The 22,996-nt window shown below is 39.7% G+C and overlaps 1 protein-coding gene across 3 annotated transcripts in view; it reads right to left on the reverse strand.

The window, feature by feature from the left end:
* Positions 1-11,892: 11,892 nt before the first annotated feature.
* znf704 (zinc finger protein 704) overlaps positions 11,893-22,996 on the reverse strand; it is a 68,383-nt gene continuing 57,279 nt past the window's right edge. For 2 of the 3 annotated variants that reach the window (XM_047384195.1, XM_047384194.1), the window contains exons 5-9: positions 20,261-20,361; positions 19,653-19,947; positions 19,237-19,362; positions 16,664-16,755; positions 11,893-16,392 (exon numbers count right to left, since the gene is read on the reverse strand). In XM_047384195.1, coding sequence (XP_047240151.1) covers positions 16,278-16,392; positions 16,664-16,755; positions 19,237-19,362; positions 19,653-19,947; positions 20,261-20,361 — 729 coding nt within the window. In that variant the 3' untranslated portion in view covers positions 11,893-16,277. The remainder of the gene's footprint in view (positions 16,393-16,663; positions 16,756-19,236; positions 19,363-19,652; positions 19,948-20,260; positions 20,362-22,996) is intronic. The other variant, XM_047384196.1, reaches the window with a different exon arrangement.

Consider the following 22,996-nt stretch of genomic DNA (forward strand, 5'->3'; position numbering starts at 1 on the left):
CTTTCACACAGATTATTGAGACATTTCTCTTGGTATGAATATATATATATATATATATATATATATATATATATATATATACAGTACAGACCAAAGGTTTGGACACACCTTCTCATTCAAAGAGTTGTCTTTATTTTCATGACTATGAATATTGTAGCTTCACACTGAAGGCATCACAACTATGAATTAACACATGTGGAATTAGGGCACACTTCACAGGTGTGCCCTGTCAGGTTTAATAAGTGGGATTTCAAGCCTTATAAATGGGGTTGAGACCATCAGTTGTGTTGTGCAGGAGGTGGATACAGTACACAGCTGATAGTCCTACTGAATAGACTGTTAGAATTTGTATTATGGCAAGAAAAAAGCAGCTGAGTAAAGAAAAACGAGTGGCCATCATTACTTTAAGAAATGAAGGTCAGTCCGAACAATTGGGAAAACTTTGAAAGTGTCCCTAAGTGCAGTCGCAAAAACCATCAAGCTCTACAAAGAAACTGGCTCACATGAGGACCGCCCCAGGAAAGGAAGACCAAGAGTCACCTCTGCTGCGGACGATAAGTTCATCCAAGTCACCAGCCTCAGAAATCGCAGGTTAACAGCAGCTCAGATTAGAGAACAGGTCAATGCCACACAGAGTTCTAGCAGCAGACACATCTCTAGAACAACTGTTAAGAGGAGACTGTGTGAATCAGGCCTTCATGGTAAAATAGCTGCTAGGAAACCACTGCTGAGGACAGGCAACAAGCAGAAGAGACTTGTTTGGGCTAAAGAACACAAGGAATGGACATTAGACCAGTGGAAATCTGTGCTTTGGTCTGATGAGTCCAAGTTTGAGATCTTTGGTTCTGCGGCGCAGAAGAGGTGAACGGATGGACTCTACATGCCTGGTTCCCACCGTGAAGCATGGAGGAGGAGGTGTGATGATGTGGGGGTGCTTTGCTGGTGACGCTGTTGGGGATTTATTCAAAATTGAAGGCATACTGAACCAGCATGGCTACCACAGCATCTTGCAGCGGCATGCTATTCCATCCGGTTTGTGTTTAGTTGGACCATCATTTATTTTTCAACAGGACAATGATCTCAAACACACCTCCAGGCTGTGTAAGGGCTATTTGACCAAGAAGGAGAGTGATGGGGTGCTGCGCCAGAAGACCTGGCCTCCACAGTCACCGGACCTGAACCCAGTCAAGATGGTTTGGGGTGAGCTGGACCGCAGAGTGAAGGCGAAAGGGCCAACAAGTGCTAAGCATCTCTGGGAACTCCTTCAAGACTGTTGGAAAACCATTTCAGGTGACTACCTCTTGAAGCTCATCAACAGAATGTCAAGAGTGTGTGGAGCAGTAATCAAAGCAAAAGGTGGCTACTTTGAAAAACCTAGAATATAAGACATATTTTCAGTTGTTTCACACTTTTTTGTTCAGTATATAATTCCACATGTGTTAATTCATAGTTTTGATGCCTTCAGTGTGAAGCTACAATATTCATAATCATGAAAATAAAGAAAACTCTTTGAATGAGAAGGTGTGTCCAAACCTTTGGTCTGTACTGTATATATATATATATATATATATATATATATATATATATATATATATATATATATATATATAAATATATATATATATATATATATATATATATATTTATTTGGCTAACTTTGAAGGAGCCAGATGTTAGACAGCAGCGATTAAAGCCAGCTGACATTACAGAGTGAGCCTGTGCTGCACCTTGCCATTATAACAAACACAAACAAAAACAAACTCTGCCACTCACCAAAGCGTCATTCCTCACCATCCCTGCATGTTGCTGCTTAGATAGAAATAAATCTCATCCTTTTAGCCCAGAGACGCAACCCTGCATCATGAAAACTGCCATCGAGCAGAGTTCCTCTGTTCAAATCTTATCTTGGTCAGTGGATTGCTGGGTGATGCTCTACAGTTGTCCATGTTTATGATGACTAGTCAGACCTGCTGTTGCAAAGAGTGCCAGTGGGAGGCTTATTAAGCTCAATCAGTCTAGCTGATAACGTGTGAGGTACGACAGCTTGCTCACTGAAATGTGCATTATGGCTGTGAAAATGAGAATGTTTCAGTCAGATAGTTTGGAGATGAGGTGGTCATGCTGCCGGCAAGCCTTTGTGTTCGCTTCCACCAACGAAAACAAACAGGAGGAGGTGTGAATGTTACATTGAGCAGATGGGACAAACCTGGGGAGGTCACTGAAACGACTCGGCATCACCACACTGCAAGCCACAAAAGGTAACAGCTCCACAGCAGAGCAGAGCTTCACAAACCAGACATGAGCAGCTTCCATGTCATCCCAGGGTGAGACCCAAAGCCACAGGGACATATGTCACACAGCAAGGGGACAAACCGCTCTGACAGCAAGATATAATATCCCAGAGTGAGTGTTTTTATGTGGAAGGGGCTGAGATGGTGAAACTGTACGAAGCCCAGGGATTGCCAGGTGGGGAAACATAAATAGAAGTCCTGGACAGCTGGTGATCTTCATATCCAGCTCTGTGAAAATTTGGCCCTTTGCAGATTTCTTCTACTTTAACCGTTTTGTCACATTTACATGGTGCAGATCCTCAAACAAACCTTAATACCAGACAAAGACAACCTGTGTAAATACAAAACGCTGTTTTCTAACGATAATTTCATTAAGTAAGGGGAAAATAATAACCAAACCAAACTGGACCTACAAGACAACATAATTCCCCCCTGGTTAAAACATGAATCATGTGATTAACCACATTTCTTGGAAAGCTGGGTTGGATTTCACTCACTACACCCAAGCCTCATTAATACAAGACCTGTAAAATCAATAACTAAAAATAGAACCTGTCTCACAGGATGAAGTAGGCTTAAACCTCTCAAAAGAGGCACTCCATGCCCCAATAAAAAGAAATTCAAGAACATAAGAGAAACAAAGTCTTTGACATTTATCAGTTTAGAAAAGAGTTACAACTCCATTTTTAAGCCTTTGGGTCTCCAGAAAACCACAATGAGGGTCATTATCGACAAATGGAAAAATCATGGAACAGCAGTGAATCTTTCCTGGAGTGGCCAGCCCAACAAAATAACTCCAGCAGCACAACAGCAATTTATCCAAGATGTCACTAAAGAACCCAGAACAACATCTAAAGCACTACAAACCTCCCTGCCTTATTTTTTCCCACTTTTACCCAACCATGAAACACTTCTTGAGATTGAAAATGTCTTTTCCAAGGGGGTCGTGGCAAAGACAGCAGCACAGAAACGGCCTATTTCAAAACTTGACATATTCATTAAAAGTAAGCATAAGTTTTAAAAGTTTTCAGAGAAACAACAATAAGAAAGAGATTTGGCAAGAAAAGAAAAAAAGCACAAAGACCCATCTGACATTTCCAAAAACATTTTTGTGATACCCAACACTTTTGGGACAATATTCCTCGGACTGACCAGACAATAGCGTGCCACTGTCCAATGTGGTGATAGTCTGGGGCTGCTTTGCTGCTGCTGGATGCATTGCCATAATTAATGTAGCCATGAAGTGAGCAAGTTAACATCTGAATGGCGTAAAAAAAAAAACAGAAGGAAGGTTTCAGACCGGCCTTGTCAAAGTCTACTCATAAATTTGATTGAGATGCTGTGGCATGACTTGAAACTGGCCTTAAAAATATGTCTTAGTTAAAACAATTCTGCAAAGAATAGTGGGCCAGCACTATGTGGACAGAAATACCAAGTTGATGTCAATGTATAATGGGCAAACTAATTCAAGATTATTATCCAGTGCAAAAATGCACAATATGCCTAAGCTTGAAGCAGATGGGCCTCAGGAACAGAAGACCACACCTGTCAAGTAAAAGAAGAAACTGAGGCAACATTTAACAAAGACCCACCAAGCATGGATCCATGGTGGTCTAATGGTGTCTGGGGCAGTTTCTTGGTACACGTTTATATTTTTGAAGGGAGAAGGACTTGCAGTTTTCTTGTGATTTGTTTAGATGTTACTGGGAGTAAGAAGGTCTTCCACGTGTCCTCTAAAAGAACGATGTTTATTAGAAAATCTGTTTGAACACCTGTTTTTATCTCAACATCTTGCACTTCCTGGGCTCCATAAAGCGCTGGTGTCAAATAGCTGGAGCTGACATGTTTTTGTTGCATGTAGCTGCATAATTAGACTTCATACGTGATCAAGGCTGGTACTAATGCTGCTGTTTTTCAAAAGCCAGACTGGAAACAAGTTCTACTTCTGAAACTGTCTGACCTACTTAACCACTTCACCATATCGTTAATTTTTCCAGTGAAATATGATAAAATATTATTTAGAAACGAAAGGAAGAGAAAAGCCTGCAGGATTCCTTTAACAGAATTTCATAGTTTTCCTCATTTCTTTTTGACAAAGTGAGAAAACAGAGAGCTAAAGTGTAAATAAAGATGCTACAGCACCTAACTGGACATTTCATTTGGCCATTGCAAGTTAGCATCTCCCAACATGCAGTCTTTTTTCAGTCTGATCTGTATGAATTGTAAACATGTTGTTCAAGACTTTTTTTTGCTTTCTTAGGGTTTGGTAAACGCCAGTGACTGTCCACTGTCTCTACATGCTCATCCGGGAGGAGAGAATGCTGCAAGTTACTGACTGGATGCAATCTGCTGGGTTTCCTTAGATAGAAAAACTTTTTATCCAATTTGAATAAAAAGCTAACTCCGACTGCACTGTTCAATGGTTAGGATTAATTGGAATGTATGTACCTGACTTTTGTGAAGTGCCTTGAGACAACATGTGTTGTGAATTGGCGCCATATAAATAAACTGAATTGAATTGAATTGAACTGTTAAAGGCATTAATGTCCTCCCCAAGAACGGATGTATTTCACTGAAATATCACCACTGCTTTCATTTTAACATTTCAGTAACACTTTTGACTTCAAAATAAAAATGCCTATGAAACAAAATCCTGATCTCAGTATAAAATAATACCCTCTACCCCCTTCTCTGCTATCTTCCATCCCTGTGCAACATCAGATATGGTCGCGTTTGACATTTTACAACCCAGCTGGGCCACCTAATGCACTGAGCAGAAGGAAAATAGGCTGCATTTACAATTAGGGTTTACAGATCAGACACGCATTTAAAACATTTACATTTAGAGGCTTTCAAAGAATAAAAAATAAAATGAATTGTGCCAAGCGTTGGAGGGTGGAGAGCAGCCCCTGCCAAACAAAGAGCTTACACACTGTGTAGATAAGTGTTTTTAACACTTAATGACATTTTGTGAAATCAATGCACGTTTCTGCATGTTTGACAAAGACCAGATCCCCATGGCTGCTTTAAATTGGTTGGTCCCATAATGGCTAAGACCACTTGACAAATTAAAACAAGCCACAATGATTCTAATACAATGGCTATTTAAGGTCGACCAGAAAAATGCGTTGAAAACTTGATGTTCTTTTAGGGTCGCTTAGATCCTGCTCGAATTTGATCTTAAATAAAGACGATGAACTGTGTATGAAACTTTTTCATACACAGCTGTGTGGGCGTCTTTCCAGCTTTTATCCAAAATTTCATGTGGTGTTGATGGAAGGCAACGGCAACTTTTATGTGTCAAATTTGGTGGAGGGAGTCAGACATCCTTTCAAACTGCTTGGATGAACTGCAACAGGCTTTCTCAAACACCAATTATCAGCTGTAACATCCTCAACATGGTGTGCAGCTACAGCGAGGTTTAAACCCCACTGAGGCGACACCGGCTGTTCTCAACCCGTTGATGGTGCTCTGGCACAAATAGAAGACATTTATATGAAGTCAATAATTTCCTTTTTCGCATGCACATGCAGCATTAAAAATACAGTTAGACCAGAGTAGTATACACAATTTGAAAAAAAGTGTAAAAATCCAGTGCGACAGTCATTGAGTTCTTGAGGTCTACGTGATTGTAATTATATAAAAACAGCCAGTGAGATGATCCTGTTTAAAGAGACAGCCAGTCACCGCTCTCTGTTGCATATTCAGGTTAAAACCCAAGGAGCTGTGTCACTATTGCCTCTGAAGAAAAGCAGCCAATTAATTGGTCCATTCAAAGCCAATAATATAATCAAGGCTGATGAGAGTGTTTTTTTTATTCTACTTCCCTTTTAAGAGACATTAATATTCACCCACATAGACACTGAAAGCGAGAGGAATCCCGCTCAGGTTCCTGTGGGAACGGCTTCTCAGCTCCATGCTAAGATGGATCATTTCACCGACTGTTCGCCAAAAGAAAGAAGCTTCCTTGATTTCCCAAACATTCCCAGAGTGCACCAAAACAGTTCCTTGCACTGTGGTCTACTACAAGCCCTTGTATGAAAGGGAGAGAGGAGTCATGTTTGAGAAAACAAAGAGGACAATCAGACAATAAACAATTCACAGAAACACAGCTTCTTCATCTTAATAATCGAAAAATAGTTTACAAGTTACAGCAAAGAGTAGAAAAGTCACTCCAAAGATCTTTCTGCCACCAAAAAAGGAGAGGCCAAAACGGGCCTCTCTGTACACAACACATTCCTTTGCATCACAAATCTGTTGACTCATAGATACGAAAAGCAGAACTCGGACTAGCCAGCACCAGAAACATTCTGTCGTCGTCTTCGTCTGTGTGCCTGCGCATTTGGCAGCAGACGTCCACAGTCTCAACACGCAACGTGGTGAAACTCCACGCTTATCAAGGCACATTCAAGACCCGTTCAAACAAACTCAGGCTGAAGAAGGTCCTGGAAACACACATGGACACCTGCTCATGCTGTTTAGAGAATCTCAAGTACCTAGCAAAATGATTTATATCCTTACAACATATTGAAATTTCATCACGTTACAACCACACTTAAATTTGTTTTGCTAGATAGACCCACAAATTGTAGCACAGGAGGTAGAAGGAAAAGATACATGGTTTTCAACTTTTCTTTAAATTTGTATTTAGCCCCCTTTACTCCACCCCTAAAAAAATCCAGTGCAACTAATTCACCCTTCAGATATCACCTAAATATACAATAAGGTCCAGCTGTGTGTAATTTAATCTCAGTGTGAATCGAGCTGTTCTGTTAAGGCCTAGGAGGATTGTTAGAGAACGTTAGTGAACAAACAGCATCATGGAGACCAAGAAACACAGCAGACAGGTCAGGGAGAAAGCTGTGGCAAATTTAAAGCAGGGTTAAGTTTTTAAACAATATCCCAAGCTTTGAACACCAACCAGAGCTCTGTTCAATCATTTATCTGTAAATAAAAAGAGTATGGCACAATTGCAGGCCTACTAAGACATGACCATCCACCTAAAGTGACAAGCTGGACAATGAGGGCATTATTCAGGGAAGCAGCCAAGGGGCTCACGGTAACATTGGAGGAGCTGCAGAGATTCCCAGCTCATTTAAGAGAAACTATTAACAGGACAACTGTTATACGTGGACTTCAAAAATCTGAAAGCTACATCTGAAAGCCTGTTTGCAGTTTACCACGAGCCCTGTTGCGGACACAGCGAAACATGTGGAAGAAGGGGCTCTGGTCAGATGAGGCCAAAATCAAGCTATTTGGCCAACATGGAAATCGTAGTGGAAAACTAACCCTGCTCATCATCCTAAACAGACCACTCCTCAGGTGAAATATAGTAGTGGCAGAATCATACTGTGGGGATGCTTTTCTTCAGTATGGACAAGGAAGATGGTCAGAGTTGATAAGATGGATGGAGTTAAATCAAGGGGAATGCTGGAGGAAAACCTGCTAAGAGACTGGAAAAGACTTAAGCCCGAGGTGGAGGTTGACCGAGAAAACCAGTAACCTGAAACATACTGCCAGAGCTACAAGGAAATGGCTTAGATCAAAAACATATTTGTAAGAGAAATGTTTAAAACAATGTATTATTTTCCGTCCAACTCAACAAATATGCACTACTTTGTGTTGGTTTATCACATTTAAAACAAAAATAAACTGAAGTTTGTAGGTTGGAATGTGACAAAACCTGAAAGATTCAGGGTGTGAATACTTTGCAAGGCACTGTATAATCAGTCCATGGAGGGTTCCCAGAAAATACTTCAGCCTCTGTACTTTTCTCTTTTTTACCATTCTTAAAAAATAAGAGAATGAAATAAACTGGGTAGAGAAAGAGAGAGAGACCCTCCTCTTTTCAACAACTGCACTGGCAGCCAATAAAAACATGATGACCTGTAAAGATGGCAGGCAGAAACCTGGCCTCACCACCACGTGACCTCTAACTCAACAGAGCGCCACCTGCTGCCAGCCTGTTGTTACATCTGCCGAAAGCAGGAAGCTCTGCATGTAAGAAGGCAGATAAAGGTGCCTCAGGCGTTTCTTTATCGGCTGCTGGGAGGTGGCTGGTTAATCAGCAGCCACAGAGCTGAGAGGGAGCTCCTTTACAAAGTCAAAGCCCCTTTGCCGCACCAACAACACAATGAACACAAATGAAGTTTGAGAGTATACAGTTCTGGATACTGGTACACACTGATACTGGTTAGATATACTGTACCACAGCTTATGTTGTAGCATATACTGACCCATATGTGGATGATACAGGATATATTAGGTGTCAGCTTCTTGTCACATACAAGTGTTGTCATCTAACTAAAGATCAGTTATATAAACATGGACTCCATATAAAACCCACAACACATGAGCTGCAGTTAAAACCATCACTACCCATAATTACACTCGACACAGAGCCAGAGTCCATCGTTAAGTCAGGAGAAATGATTTTTACAACATCCATAAACACAATAATGCAATCTGTGTTTTATTCTGCGCATAATTCAAAGCTCAGCCCTTTAGTAGGCGGCACAGAACCAACAGCTCTGTTTAGGAAAAACAAAATCCTCATAAGTATTCCCAGTAATGTCTCTGGTCCAAACGGACCACCTATGTTGGCCTTTTCGTGGCGCAGTTTCCAGTCTGATTTACGACAACCGCCCTCTGTCAAAAGATTTCAAGGCTGAGAGATGGCTTTATTATAAATAAGCCAGATCAGATGCTGTTCGGCATCATTAGAAATATTTTTCTGCCAGTTTTTCCTGACTCATTTAGAATCTCCTACATGTTGCAACATGTTCATCTGATGGTTTGATATATGAAAGACCCTAGAGATGCTGCAATCATGGTTAACAGTGGCCATTTCTTACAACTCTGACAAAGCAGAAAAATACATTTGTACCAAAAAAGTGAAAACTTTGGACATTTCTTGATAAAAACACTTATTTTTACTTTCGACTGCTTCACACGGTCTTCATCGGACGTTTAAGTGCTGTGTTAAGGTTTAATCACGTCATATATAGCTTATATTTATAATAGCCAGGGAACCAGAATTTAAGGTTACAGAATACATCCGATTGTGGCATTTTTAAAAGATTACAACTCTTTATTTACCATAGTATGACTAATATAACTACATTTGTTTTAGGGCTGTTCTTTTCCATAGGCACTTTCTTTAGCAGGTCCCACAAATCAGGATTAAGCTAAAATATTCAAAACAAAATCACAGACACCTATTTTAATTTATTACTTTAAATAATGCAACCAATTGGCTGAAAGTGACATAGGAATATCAGCACATGTATATAGGCTTGTAGTAGCCAATTAATGTAATCTTGCCCATTTTAAATTGACTAGCCATTAATGTAATAAAGCTTTTTGTGCTAATAACACAATACAGTTTTGGTTAATTATTACATTGCCGGTGTAGCTAAAAAAAAAATCATTTGAAAATGTACATACTACAGCAATAATGGTATAATCTATCCAGTGGTATGATTCCATTTCTTGCAGTTTTTTTCTGCAATTGAAAAATCAAAAATAGCTCCTAATGTTTATTGATCAAAGCTATGCACAACCCAGCATTCTTTCTCCTTAATTAAGAATTGTACGAGCCAATTGGAGAACCATTTGTTGCACAGGATCTTCATTTAGTATAATATTGTTTATTTGCTTGGATATGTGATTTCATTGTAACACATATGGAGAAACATTTCAATAACTGCTGTTAAGTGCCTTTGGTAGTAAGCAGAAAGTTTTAGACACGTTCCTTTCCACTGTCACCACATGCTTGCTCAGTATGAGGGATTGCTGTAAAGTTAATGACTCGATGCAACCGGCTGGGTTTCCTAAGACAAGAAACCTTATTACTAATAGGCGTAAATAACTGAATTTGTGTTAGAACTATGATTCAATTAGAATGTCTGTAATTGAATTTTAATCTGCCTACACAACAGCACTGAATGTTTGATTATATATTTTGTGAATTGCTGCTATATAAATAAACTGACCTACATGTTTTACATTTTCAATGATTTTTTTTTTATTGCTGCATGAATAATTAATAACCAACCATTCATGTAAACGCCTTTCAAATACATGCAAAATGTTATGTGTCCCAAAATATAGATCATATTATTGGTTTTATTGCATTTAAAAATGCCAAACTGATTACAATAATCTGCCCACTTAATGTCTTCCTTTTCTTATACCACAACATGCTAAACATTGCTTGGGTACATTTCTGTGTCACCCATCCTAGTAATACTAAAGGTGTATTTTTGTATGTTTTACCGATGAAAACATTGTGTCATAGATCAAAAGTTCAACATAAGCAACTAAACAAATCCTTTATTAATATTATTTGACCTCCAATTTAAGTGCTAAAATGTTTTACTTGTGCCTGAATGCACTTCAGTGCAACCACATTTGACAGGAAAGGATCCGATTGCTTTGAGCTCCTGAAACCTACAAGTGTGCAAACATATTTAAAATAAATGTGTCTTTTATTGCAGTAGCATAATCCAATACTAATAACATGTGAATACATGTGGTCAGTCAGGAAAAAATCCACATTAAGGAATATATATATATATATATTTTAATCTCTGAAGCCACATTTATTGGCATCCCTGAAGTTCGTACCTTGTTGACCCTTTTTGCCAATTGTACAGCACTTAATCTTCTCCTTCATATTATTTCAGAATGTTGGAGCAAACAGAGACAGGCATCTTAAAAAAAAAATCCTCATTGCTTGATTTCCAGAGTCCTGGTTCATCTCTTCAGCCCACTCCACAGGTTTCTATAGGATCCATAGGGGCCGAGATTGCCATGGAAGGTTAACATTAGTCTGGTGAACCAGTTCTGAGCTGGTTCAACCTTCTGTTTTTTAAATAATTATCCTATTTAAAGACCCAGTCTTGACACATTTAGGTTTTTATCTATTTTCTGGTATTTCAAAAAGTCCTTGATGGCAATCTCAGCCCTACAGCATAATAGATCCTCCCACATATTGAATGATGGGTGTTAGGTTGTTTACAAAGTATTCATCTCTGCTCTGGGATAATTGCTGCTGAAAAACTCAATCTTAGTCTTAACTAAGTTAAAGTGTACAGTTTGACTTTTGAAGACTTTGCTTTACCTCCTTAACCATCCTGCAGCCTTGTTTCAGCTCCTGATGTTTCAATCTATTTATTTACATATATTTATTTTGTTTACTGTAGATATGAACAAGTAGCCATTTAATTGGAGCCATTTCCTGAGACATTTGCCTTGGTTAATAGGTATGTTTACTTGTCTTTCTCATTTTGTAGAGTGACTACCAGAAATCAGCCTGCATCCCATCACATTTAAATCGCAAACAGGACTAATACTTAAAAGTTATTAGTTTTATATTTCTTATAACATTTTGTTATTTCAGAAAAATACGCCGGTCTCTATTTTCCCAACTAAATAAGTGCATTCTTCTTAAATGTAGGATTTGTTAAAATTTTTTCTTTATGAAAGGATGCTACTGTAATAAAAGATGTCTTTGTTCACATCATTACAGATATGTGTCAAGGGTGCGGTAGTTTCAGCCTGTAGTTGTCACTAACGTGTGTCTGGACACTCGGCAGACTTCATTCAGGGTGTTTTTATTTTCATGTTCTCTACAGCAATATAACAATGTGTACAAAATGGAATCAATGAGATCCGAGGAAAAAACAGCACTGCCTGGGTATTTATAGCACCTCTGTTTCTCCCCCGTCGTGGACACAGCACTAGAACCCCGACCTCAGCGGGCCGTGTCTCTGAAAGCACCATCAGGCTGGAGCCATATTTGTGGCATTCTTGACGAATGATGTTCTCAGCACTGTGAAGGTCGGACCATTCCAGGAACAAATCCGAGAGTTCACGGAGAGGTCTGACAAATACAGCAGCAAAGCTCTGAGTTTTATTTGGATCAAACCTAAAATAAACAGTGTTAGATAAGCTTATTTTAGCCAAATCTAAAAAAAAAAAAAAAATGAAACATATAGTGATAACATCTTGTAAAATTAGCTGCCTGGAAATGCCGCGGCTTCATTTGTCCGGCTTTGCCAGCACCTCTGAGGACCGCAGGGACTTGTTCCTGGAGCCTTGCCTGCAGCTGATACCACGTTTTTCCAAACACAAGTGAAGAAGAACATAAAAACACCACAGTGATGGAGAGAAAGCAGTGGGAAAAACATGGAACAATTATTACAAAATGGAAAAATAAACGTCCAACTCTCAGCTGCTTACTAAAACATCCATGAATATAGACTGGACCCGAGCAAACCTGGAAACACCTCGAAAAAGGTGTGCAATTCCATGCAACTTCGCCTGGAGGTCCTTCACGTTCCCACACAAACTCACACATGGATGCAAACACAATCAGACTTCAGTTTTCTGGAAATAAAACAAAGCATCCACCCAGCTGTGGGTTTTGGATGCTTTTGCAGAGTAGTGGGAACATGAAGGAAAACCAAGCAGGTCACTTAAAGAAAAGAGGACAACAAGCTGAGATCGTAAGGAGTTTCCTCCTACAGCCTCCTCACAAGAACATGAAAATAAAATGAATAAACAGTTTATATATATTTATATGCATATACACATGAAAAAATAGTGAAAGAAAGACAGCCTTAATTCTTTTTTTAGTTTTGAATTTAAATGTTTCTCTTTTACTGAAACTAAATAGATTTGTTCTTTGTTAAACATCAATATGTTCACATAGTACAAGGGCGAATGAGCCTTGAAATCAGCTAAATGTAACGACAGGTGAACAATGATGCGACATTAAGGCTGAATAGCAACATTTCTCACAACCTGTCCTCCTAAGAAGGATGCAGATGAACTGCTCGGTCTATCTGCTTGAAAACTAAACGAGCTCAGAGGATACACAAGAACTCCATATATACAGAAACAACAACAAAAAAGATGAAAGTAAGAGCTACTGTCGGCAGATTTGGAAGTACTGAATGCTAAAATGGCAAATGCGAGTTTATTAGCTGGTGTTGGTTTATAATAACTGGTATGAGAATGGCTAACAGAAGTGCAAACCAGGATTAGAACATGTGTTAAAAAAAATAAAAATAAACCCACCAAACATCGCAGAGCAAACACAAAACAGGAAAAGACAAGGTGCCTGCATGTCGGACTCTTCGTCTCTTCTTCAACACGTTTGTCTTTGATTAACAACAATGTAATAACACTTCCTGTGAGCCAAAATGGAACCTAAAATTCAAAGAAACGTTTTTTCATGAAAAAGGAAATTTCTTGTATTACAATCTGAAAGCCCAAGCTTAAACTAGATGTGTTTGAATGATGCAGAGTGAGTGAGTACTGCAGTGCATGGTGATCAACAGACAAGTGACCTAGTTGGTTGTTGGTCATTTCACCCCTTTGCCATTTTGTACTATTGCAGTTTAGGTTGTTTCATTTGGCTTCTGTAGGTACAAAAGGAACTGTCCACCATTGAGAAGCACAGATAACGACCAGAACCTGGTGATATTGAGCTTGATCTGCACTAAATAGTGACAGGTCATTCGGAAACTCAAAACATCTCTCTTTCAGAGAACATAAGGCCTACATGGACAACACTCTTTAGTATAGAAGGTTTTACTGTGGCTGTTCTATATGCACGATAGCCATATTGGATTTTGAGGTCTGGGTCAGGGGGTACCTCCAACTTTCCTAGTCAAAATTCCGACTTAAGGGGACCTTTATGTCAATTTTCCCAACTTAAAATTTGGACATTTCAACTTTGGAATAAAAATGTAATTTTATCCTTTAACCAATCATACAATGCAAGTGAAAAATTACTTTCTTCCCTTTGTTTTTATGCCAAAATACAACAAAGTGTCATGGTTGTAGAACACACAATATTAACCGCAGTGGTTCTCATTAACATAAGATACTAAATGTAGCTACTGTTTCGCACACAGTGTGACATCACCTCTAATTCTAATGTAAACAATTAATGATGACTTACAGTAGAGGCCAAAATTAAAATAGTTTGATTGCTCTTCTTATAAATTATTTTGATAAAGTTCTCAATAAGAAATCAAAATCTTACAGAATTGGTATCGGCTTATAAGACTTGACAGAGGCAAGGTTTGACAGGAACCAGATATTGAAAATTGACCACAGAATTTGGATTGGTGCATCTTGTGTGTTGTGTCAGATAATATCCACCTTTAGGGGCCTTTTTTTTTTTTACCTGCTTCGACCACAAATCATTTTTAGGTAATTTATTTTAATTGTAAAATATGATCTGTCAGCAGAAAGTATATTATATTTATAAAGGTTTGATCGGGGCTCATAATCTCACGTATTTTCTAAGAGTCGATTGGCCCAAACAGGGATCAGAAGCACAGTTAAAAGAAGTAGAGTGCTGTGTAAAGTCTTCACTCCATAAAATCCAGTTAAATTGAATTATGTGTGGGATTTGAGCATTTTTAGGAATAATTATCTCCAGTATTCATCATCAAAATACCTAACTACTGACAGAAATAACCTGATAAATGGTTTGTTTACGGGGATCACATGGCAACACAAAGATGAGTACAAAGATGTTAGAACAAAATAGCAAAGTGGTGATCTGACCCAGAGCTCGTACAACTTTTCCCTTCACTTCTTCAAAAAACAAGAATGGCTACATTGGTTTCTCCAACTATGTAGATTTTTTTTTTTTCTGTTACAACTCATTCATAAATTTTAATAAGAAACTGAGCGTACATAGTGGTATAAACCAATTATTTAAATTAGTGCAACACTTTTGGTTTTGAGCCCTCCTACCTTTAGTTTACAGATAATAAATATGCACCTTGGTGGCATATGTAAACAAAGTTTCTTTTTTTAGCAGTTCCCTTTTGAAAACTGTGAAATGTACTTCAGAATAAGGGTTATTAATGTCTTTATGTGTTGAAAAGATGTTGCTCTTTATAAGGTGTGACTTCAAGGGCTGCAAGGGAGTTGTTTCTGGAACACATTTTGTGAATAATTTCAGTTTGATCCCAATAAAATAAGAGAAGCAACATGCTCAAAACAAAAAATAAACATGGCACAGCAACAAAAGCCAAAAAAAATAAACACCCATAAAGAACATAAGCAAGGAAGGAGGTTCACTGAAAGAGAGAAGCTGCTGAGATAGCGCTGCTTCATACAGTTAAACCCAACGTTTAAGCTGCTGGTTCTTTTACTTTCTTCAGAATCACATTCCTGAACAACAGAAAGGAATTGACTTGATTAAGCAGGTTATTGTTGCTTTTTATGTGATGTGGTCCATCTGCTTTCCCTGACTGTAAACTTGCATTGATCTTTCACCTTGCGTGTCTCTTGTCTCCTCGCTCTCACCTTTCATCCAGTTCCCTTATGTTCCTGCGGAGCGCAGAAGGAACAGGACTGATTGTGATGTTGGTGATAAATGATGACCTCAAAATGTCCAGAAATTAAACAAAACAAGTGAAAGGATTGAAGGAAGAAGAAGAACAACAACAACAAAAAAAGATACTCCTCCAACGTTCTTCATTTGGATAGAAAAGTAAAAGTCTTCTTTTTAATCTTTTTCACCAAAACACAAAAATGCTTTTTGGTCTTTTTGTTTTTCCTCAGCTGCTTCTTAGACAAGACTTTCCATTAAAAACCAGAGCTGTACAAAACATAGAAAGATGCAACACTGAACCCAACATGAAAAGATCTATTTTTACACCGTTTAGCTGCACTGGGGTTTCCCCATTCACTGAGAATGGCGGGAATGGTGGAAGCAGTATTAGGATACCCTGCACAGCACTGTGAAAAAAGAAGCCTTCCTGCCATCCTTCATTTGCCTCTGCTGCTGGAAGGGATTTGCTAACGTGGAAGAGGGGCCAGAGCTTGACGGATAGTTGCGATTCTGGGCTGTAGAAAGACCAAGTGCATGCAAAATGAAGCCCCCTCTCTCCATGTTTCTCTGGCCGACAGCTACGGCGCCTGCTGGTTCGGCGTTTCATTGGCGGAGTGGGATCAGTCGGTGAATCTCTGACAGGCTTTCTTCCAGCGGCAGGCGGTGCACCACATGTCGCGGTTTTCCATACCGTAGACCTTACGGCACTTCTTCCCCTCGCCGCGCACTTTCCGGCTGGGGAGGCGAAAAAGGAAACCACAAACAAAGGTTATGCTGTAGTAAATTAGGCAATTAAGATCCTCTGTGCTAATGTGCAAAGTAATTTTCACAACAGGCAGCAAAGCTGACTCTTTGAGGTGCAATTTTGTTTGCAGAAAATGTGATTTAATCCAATGCATTAAGACATTTCTCAGGTCATATCAGGTATGTGTTTCCCTTTCCTTAGTATTTCATTCAACCCACCGCGTGACGATCAGATAAACAATGAGCAGAAAGAGTTTAGTACCTGAGGGCAGTGGTCGCTCTAGGAGGGGATGAAAGGACGGCGATGGTCTGGGCCCGCTGTTCTCCAAATCCCTGGCTTTGAGTGGGAGACACCTGGAGAGAGTTTCAAAAATATTTAAATAACTTAAAACATTTTAAACCCAAAAAAATGATTGCATTAATTTGCAAAATAACTGAAGCAACACTTATTTACACCTCAAAACTCCCTCTAAAATAAATGTTACTAAAGCATTTTAGTAGCATTTAGGAACTTTAATTAATCCATGACTTATTCCTTGGGGTATAAATATAATGTGACACATAGGCCTGTTTCTTTGAAGTTGTTTTTTTTTTTTGCTACTCTACAAAATAAGAAAGATGAGAAACCATGTCAGAACCATTCAAGTAAGATAGATGTGTTTTAGTCTTCATTACACAGGAACAGGCCTCAAATCAACACAGAGATGCCTCACCTGACACAAAATCAACCTTCTCCCATCACCATCTCAGTCATCAGACCTACATCCTGTATAAAACCTGGAGAGCGAGCTGAAGAGAGAAGACCCAAGACTCTGGAGGATCTACAGAGATTGTATTAGAGGAACGGTCAAAGGTCCCTCTACCTGTGTGCCTTAATCTATTATGATTGAACATTTCCTGGCTTTTTTCTTTCTTTTTCTTCATCTCATCGTCTCCACCATCTTTATGAGCTTAAACATCTCTTCTGCTAAAAACATAGATCCAGTGCAAAACATATCACTGACATGCAGAACTTGAATGCATGGCACTTGAAATAAAGTATCTTGCCAAATAAAATAAAATGAATAAAATTGCACACATGGATATTGTGTGCAATTTTTCAGTATATTGTGTAGGGATGGAGGATAAATCTGCACGGCAGATATATCTCATTTCTTTTTATATCGGCATTGGTCCGATGAGTAAAAATGTTCCCCGATGTCATATTGTTTGGTTTGTGTGACTGCGGGATTCCAAACAGTCCCTGAACGCAGCTGGAGACGCTCCAATTCACACATGCGGACGTTAAAGTTCAATGGCAGGTCAACGCTAAAGCCAACATGTCAGCAGTCTGGAAGTATTTTACGGTCTCCCAAGAAGACAGCCGAATAGCAATATGCAATTCGTGCAAAGGTGAAGTTATGCGGGGTGGTGAGCACGCGAGGTCTTTCAATACCACAAATTTAAGAACACATTTGAAAAATAAACACCCATCGGTGTACAATGAATACCAGCAACAAGCTAATGTAAGCAAGCCCGGAGCTACCGATAAACAGGGAACTATTGCACAAGCACTGGAGAAAACAAAGAAATTCAGCAAAGATTCAGCAAAAGCCATATCTATAACAAAGAGGATAACCGAATGATTGCGCTGGACGACCAGCCTTTCTGTATAGTAGAGAACACAGGGTTTCGTCGGCTCATGGAACACACTGAGCCCCGCTACAGCTTACCGAATCGCCATTTTTTTTCCGACACTGGACTACCTGAACTATACAAAGTTGTTGCTGCACGCATTCGTGAGCACACTTAAGTTCATACCTAAAACTGAAGGTGGATGTTAACAGTTACATCAAATAGGTTTACAGTCAGATAAGCTGAGCTTCTATTTTTTTTATGGCTGTTTGTTGTTACACGGGCTTTGTAAATGTTCCTGCTACATCTTTGCCTAAACATTTTAAGGCCAGTGCAATGTGATTGTACAATTTAAAGGCAAATTTGCATTTTCAATAAAAAAAAAATCTGAATTTTTCCTATTATTATTAGTATGAATATTAAACATTTCCATTCATTTTAAGCAGCAATACAATTATCGTACATCGGTATCGGCAGAAAAATATCATATCGGACCCTCCCTAATATTGTGTAGCTCTACTCTAACCTCATAAAATGTACCAGACTGAGTGCTAAGGCTAAAGCGTTCAAAAAAGTGTGGTGCACTTGATGTAATGTGAAAAAATATTCCTTATTGAAGCCCCTACCCAACTGAATTCATGCCTTCATAATAAAGATTAACTGTTTCTTCATTTTTCTACTGCGAGATTTGCTACTGCAGTAAAAGATACATTTAGTTGTAGTCTTTTTGCACATTCCTGGGTTGCAACATATTTTCCCACACTCAGTATTCAAGATTTTTCCAACAGTTTTTAATACATTACGGAAACGAGTACACAAAACAATCACCAAGTTGTGCTTTTCCTCAAACGTAATGAAACAGCACATTGCTGAATTTTATTGTTTTGTTTGACACCTAAACCACACTCTGTTCAAGAACCTTAGGTCCAGTTTAAAACCCAGAAGTAAAAGGATCTGCCAGCTGAGGGTGTGTTTATCTATTAGAAATAGAGAATGAAAAAAGCAGCTGAGTTTGTGATGTGGCAAACAAAAAAAGAACGTTTTCAGAAATTAAGGTTTTATCTTTAAAATGATGAAACAAGAAATGAAATCTGGAAATTCCAACTTTTTTCTATGTCAGGGTTCTTGTGTAAGAACCCTGATATCTTTAGCGAGGGGTGTCAATAAATTTGGAGGGTCGTGCATATAAACGAATGTCTGGCCGTGCTAACGTTCCCTCACCGTGTTCCCTGTGAAAGTGACAGGAGGAGACTGCCAGGAGATGCTGAAGCTGGAGCTGTTGGAGGGAGTGAAACTGGTGGAGGACGAGTTACTGCTGCTGGAGGGGATGGACACTGGAGCTGTGGCCTAAAGGAGGAGATTCATATAGCACAGAGGACGCTGAGCAATGCTGTGTTTGTTTATTGCATTTCTCTCCTAAAAATTATAAAGCGGTGACTTTTAAGTCAAAATTTCCTTTTCATTTCATTTAACGGCTAATATTTCCACGATTTTGGTTATAACTGGGTAAGGTAGGATCACTCACAGCTGCTTGGAGAGTTTTCATTTAAAACAAGGAACCAAATGGGGTCTTTAACACAGTCGCAGCAGCTTGGAAACTCAGCACAGGTGTGCTTGCGACCCACATGTGCGCTCACCTGATAGGCGTGGTCCGCGTGGATGAGGTAGAGAGCGCTTGGTGCAGAGCGACTGAGCGGGGTGGTGCCGCTGGCGTGAGGCTCCTTGGAGTCGGAGGGATGAGGGGATCGGTGGGAGTCCGGCTGATGGCTGAGAGGTGGCAGAGGCGACGGGGGAGGGGGTGGGGGAGAGAGGACGGAGCAGGACACGGGCGACAGGCTGCTTAGCCCGTCGGCAACAGAATCTGTGTTGAGCTTGATTTCTGTATAGTAGAAGTCCTCCTCGCCGTCGCTGCAGTCTGAGTCACAGTTACGGCTATAAAAAATGGTGTAGGGAGAAAACAGAACGTGTAAAGATTTAAAAACAAGAGTTTATATGACAGAAAAGATGTCACTGAAATGTCAAAATACCCTAGTTACACATTAAGGTCAATTCACCCTGAAATATCAGAGCAAGTGGAAAACTTATCCTTCATCCTTTCAGTTTTCCTCTGGCTTCTCACAACATGACCGAGACTTCTTAGGGCGCCAGACCAAAAACCACTGAATATTTAGGCCCATCATAGAGTCCCAGTGAGAATCCTGGGATGCAAGTGGTTCACCAAAGTGTGTGAATGTTGGTGTCTCACCCCAGGTGGATGGTGCGGATGTGTCTCTGAATGCCTGCAGTGGTACTCAGCACCTTGCCGCAATTCTTCCACAGGCACTTGAACATCACCTTCATGGAGTTCTGCAGGAAACAGACGAGAGGTGAGTGCTGTGCTGACAATCTTCCTTATATTTTTAGCTACCTAATACAAGTAATGCAATTTAACGAGCCTCTGTTGCAGGACAAATATTGTATTCGGAGGACAGAAAAGAAATGGAAAAGTTGATTAGGGGGCCTCAGCAGGAACAATTAAACCAGCCGCTTGAGGACCAAGGATGAATCAGTTTAATAAAACCTGACTCACTTTGCATGAAGTCCTTCTCTATAAATCTCCCACAGTTTGTTCTACTCTAAGACAACAACGTCTCATGTAAAAAGAAAAACAGAATCAGGGCACCCTATGATATATCGAGAGTGATCACCATAGTGAGATCTAAAGAGCTGGCTGTGGCCTTCAGAAAGAAGATCGTAGCAGCTTAAGAGTCTGGTTAGCGACTAACAGGTCTCAAAATAATTTGTAATCATTCACTTCACTGTAGGTAAAACAGTCTACAAGTGAAGGACATTCAAAACAACTGACAACATACCTTAGTGTGGCCGTGCAAGTAAGTTCACCCTGAAAGTAGACCACAACATGCTAAAAGTCCCCAAAAAATGTCATCACGGGATCAACAGCAGGCTCTTGCTAATGTTTTTATGAAAGTGCATGATTGTACAATCTGAAAGAGGCTACACAGGTTTAATTTTTAAGGGAGGTGGGCAAGAAGGAAACCTAAACCTTTTAAACTGAATAAAAGGGCCATCAAACGCATGGCAAACTCAATCTCAATAACACAGGGCTCTCTCTACTCATCCACAACAGGAACACCTCATCCCATTGCCCTCAGGATGCAGATATAGGACACTGAGGTGCAGAAAGGCTCGTTTTGGTAAAAGCCTGGTGCCCGCGGTCAAAGCCGTCTTAAACAACAGGCCCCACAGAAGCTGCCATTTATTGTTATGTTGTACTCTGTGCAGTATTGGTCTGATTTATTCTGGGTAGTAATGTTGTTTTGTGCCCTGTTCTGTATTGTTCTTCCTGCTGGTAATAGGGAATCCAGGGGCTGGTCTGGGCAAAAGAATTTCCCCTTGGGGACAACAACGTCTAAAGGCTAAGAAAAACTTGAAGGCCAGGCTGAATTTTGCCATGGAGACTGTAGACAAAGATCAGGACCAGGATGATGGGGGTTTGGCATGAACCAAACACAGCATTCCAGGAAAATAACCTCATGCCAACTGTCAAGCAAGGAAGTAGACGTTTCATAGTTTGGAGAAGCTTTGCTACAGCAGGACCTGATCAGCTCACCATCATAGAAACCCCCATAAATCCTACCAAGTATGAAAGGGTGTTTGAGGAAAATGTGAGACTATCTGCAAAACAAAAAACTTGAAGCTCAACCAGAAATGGACCCTGCGACATGGCTAGGGTGACCTAATGGGTGTCCGAATTCTTTTACATGACTGTGATCAAATCTTTGCTCGACTCTTTGGTCTATTGCTCATCATCAAACCTGCAGCTGAGCTTGGTCCTTCCTGTAAAACTTGCTCATGTTCCCCTCTTCCAGTATAGGCTTCATAACCGCTGGGTGAAATAGTGTTTTTTCTGCTCAAACATGGGGGCAATGTGTCTAATTCTAACTTCCCCATTGTTTAAGTTAAACTGAGCCAGGAAGCAACTGCAACAGCAATAATAAAAAAAAAAAAACCCTCACACTTTGAACTAGTGAATAATAGGCTGCTCTGTTTTTCAGGCTGAGAATTTCCCTTTACTAGCCTGATCTCCATGTGCTGATTATTCCAGGGCATCAACCGTTAATCATTTCACGACAGTAACTACAAAATAAACAAGAAAAAAAAAATGCAGGCACATCTGCGGTGTCGCCAGCTCTGCTGTAAGATGGTGGTTTTAATTAGACCTGGATTATGTGTTTTACTGCTGTGTTTATTTAAATGTATTGCAAAGCAATTGAAGAACAAAGGAAGACGACAACATTGAAACAAGATAGTCTAAACAAAATCTTTATCAAGTGTATTTTTAATCAAGAAACAAACATATGGCTGCTGCAATATATGCGGTTCTGCTATCTAAATATCTAAACTGGTCATTTAGAAATCTATATAAATGAGCCAGGGCTGCATTATATTAGAGAATATACATAAACAAACAAATGTTACATCTTTCCAACAACCCTCCTCTGCACAGTTCTGCCTCTGACATCTATATCAGCTTTGTGTTATAAGGGTGAATCTGATTCTGACACTCAGAATGTTAATTCTTCCATTTATTTTTATGTGCGCACCAATGCTGTGGTGACGATAAACTATTTTTATACATTGCACTGAGCAGACCTTCTTAGCAATAAACAGAAGATGCGTTCTTGCTGGAGCCTCCTGAAACCAAACTGAAATGCCTGCAAACGTCTCCTCAGTCTGCATTGATGCTGCCATGTTTCTTACAACAGGCTGTATGTCTGTCTGCCTGTAATATATGGGGTGCAGTTCAAGTTTGTTTTCTTTACCTCTGTCATTAAAAACAGACACTAACATTCTTGAAGCACAGAATCCACCCCCAAAAAATGAAGCAGGGCTCGGGTTAGATGAGCTTCTTCACTGTGGAAACATTTGCCTCTCAAATATCTGTTGTTTGTAATGTAAACATTATGAGGTTTAGGTGTTA

This window comes from Girardinichthys multiradiatus, chromosome 13 (assembly GCF_021462225.1).
Source record: "Girardinichthys multiradiatus isolate DD_20200921_A chromosome 13, DD_fGirMul_XY1, whole genome shotgun sequence".
In the NCBI taxonomy this organism is placed as follows: Eukaryota; Metazoa; Chordata; class Actinopteri; order Cyprinodontiformes; family Goodeidae; genus Girardinichthys; species Girardinichthys multiradiatus.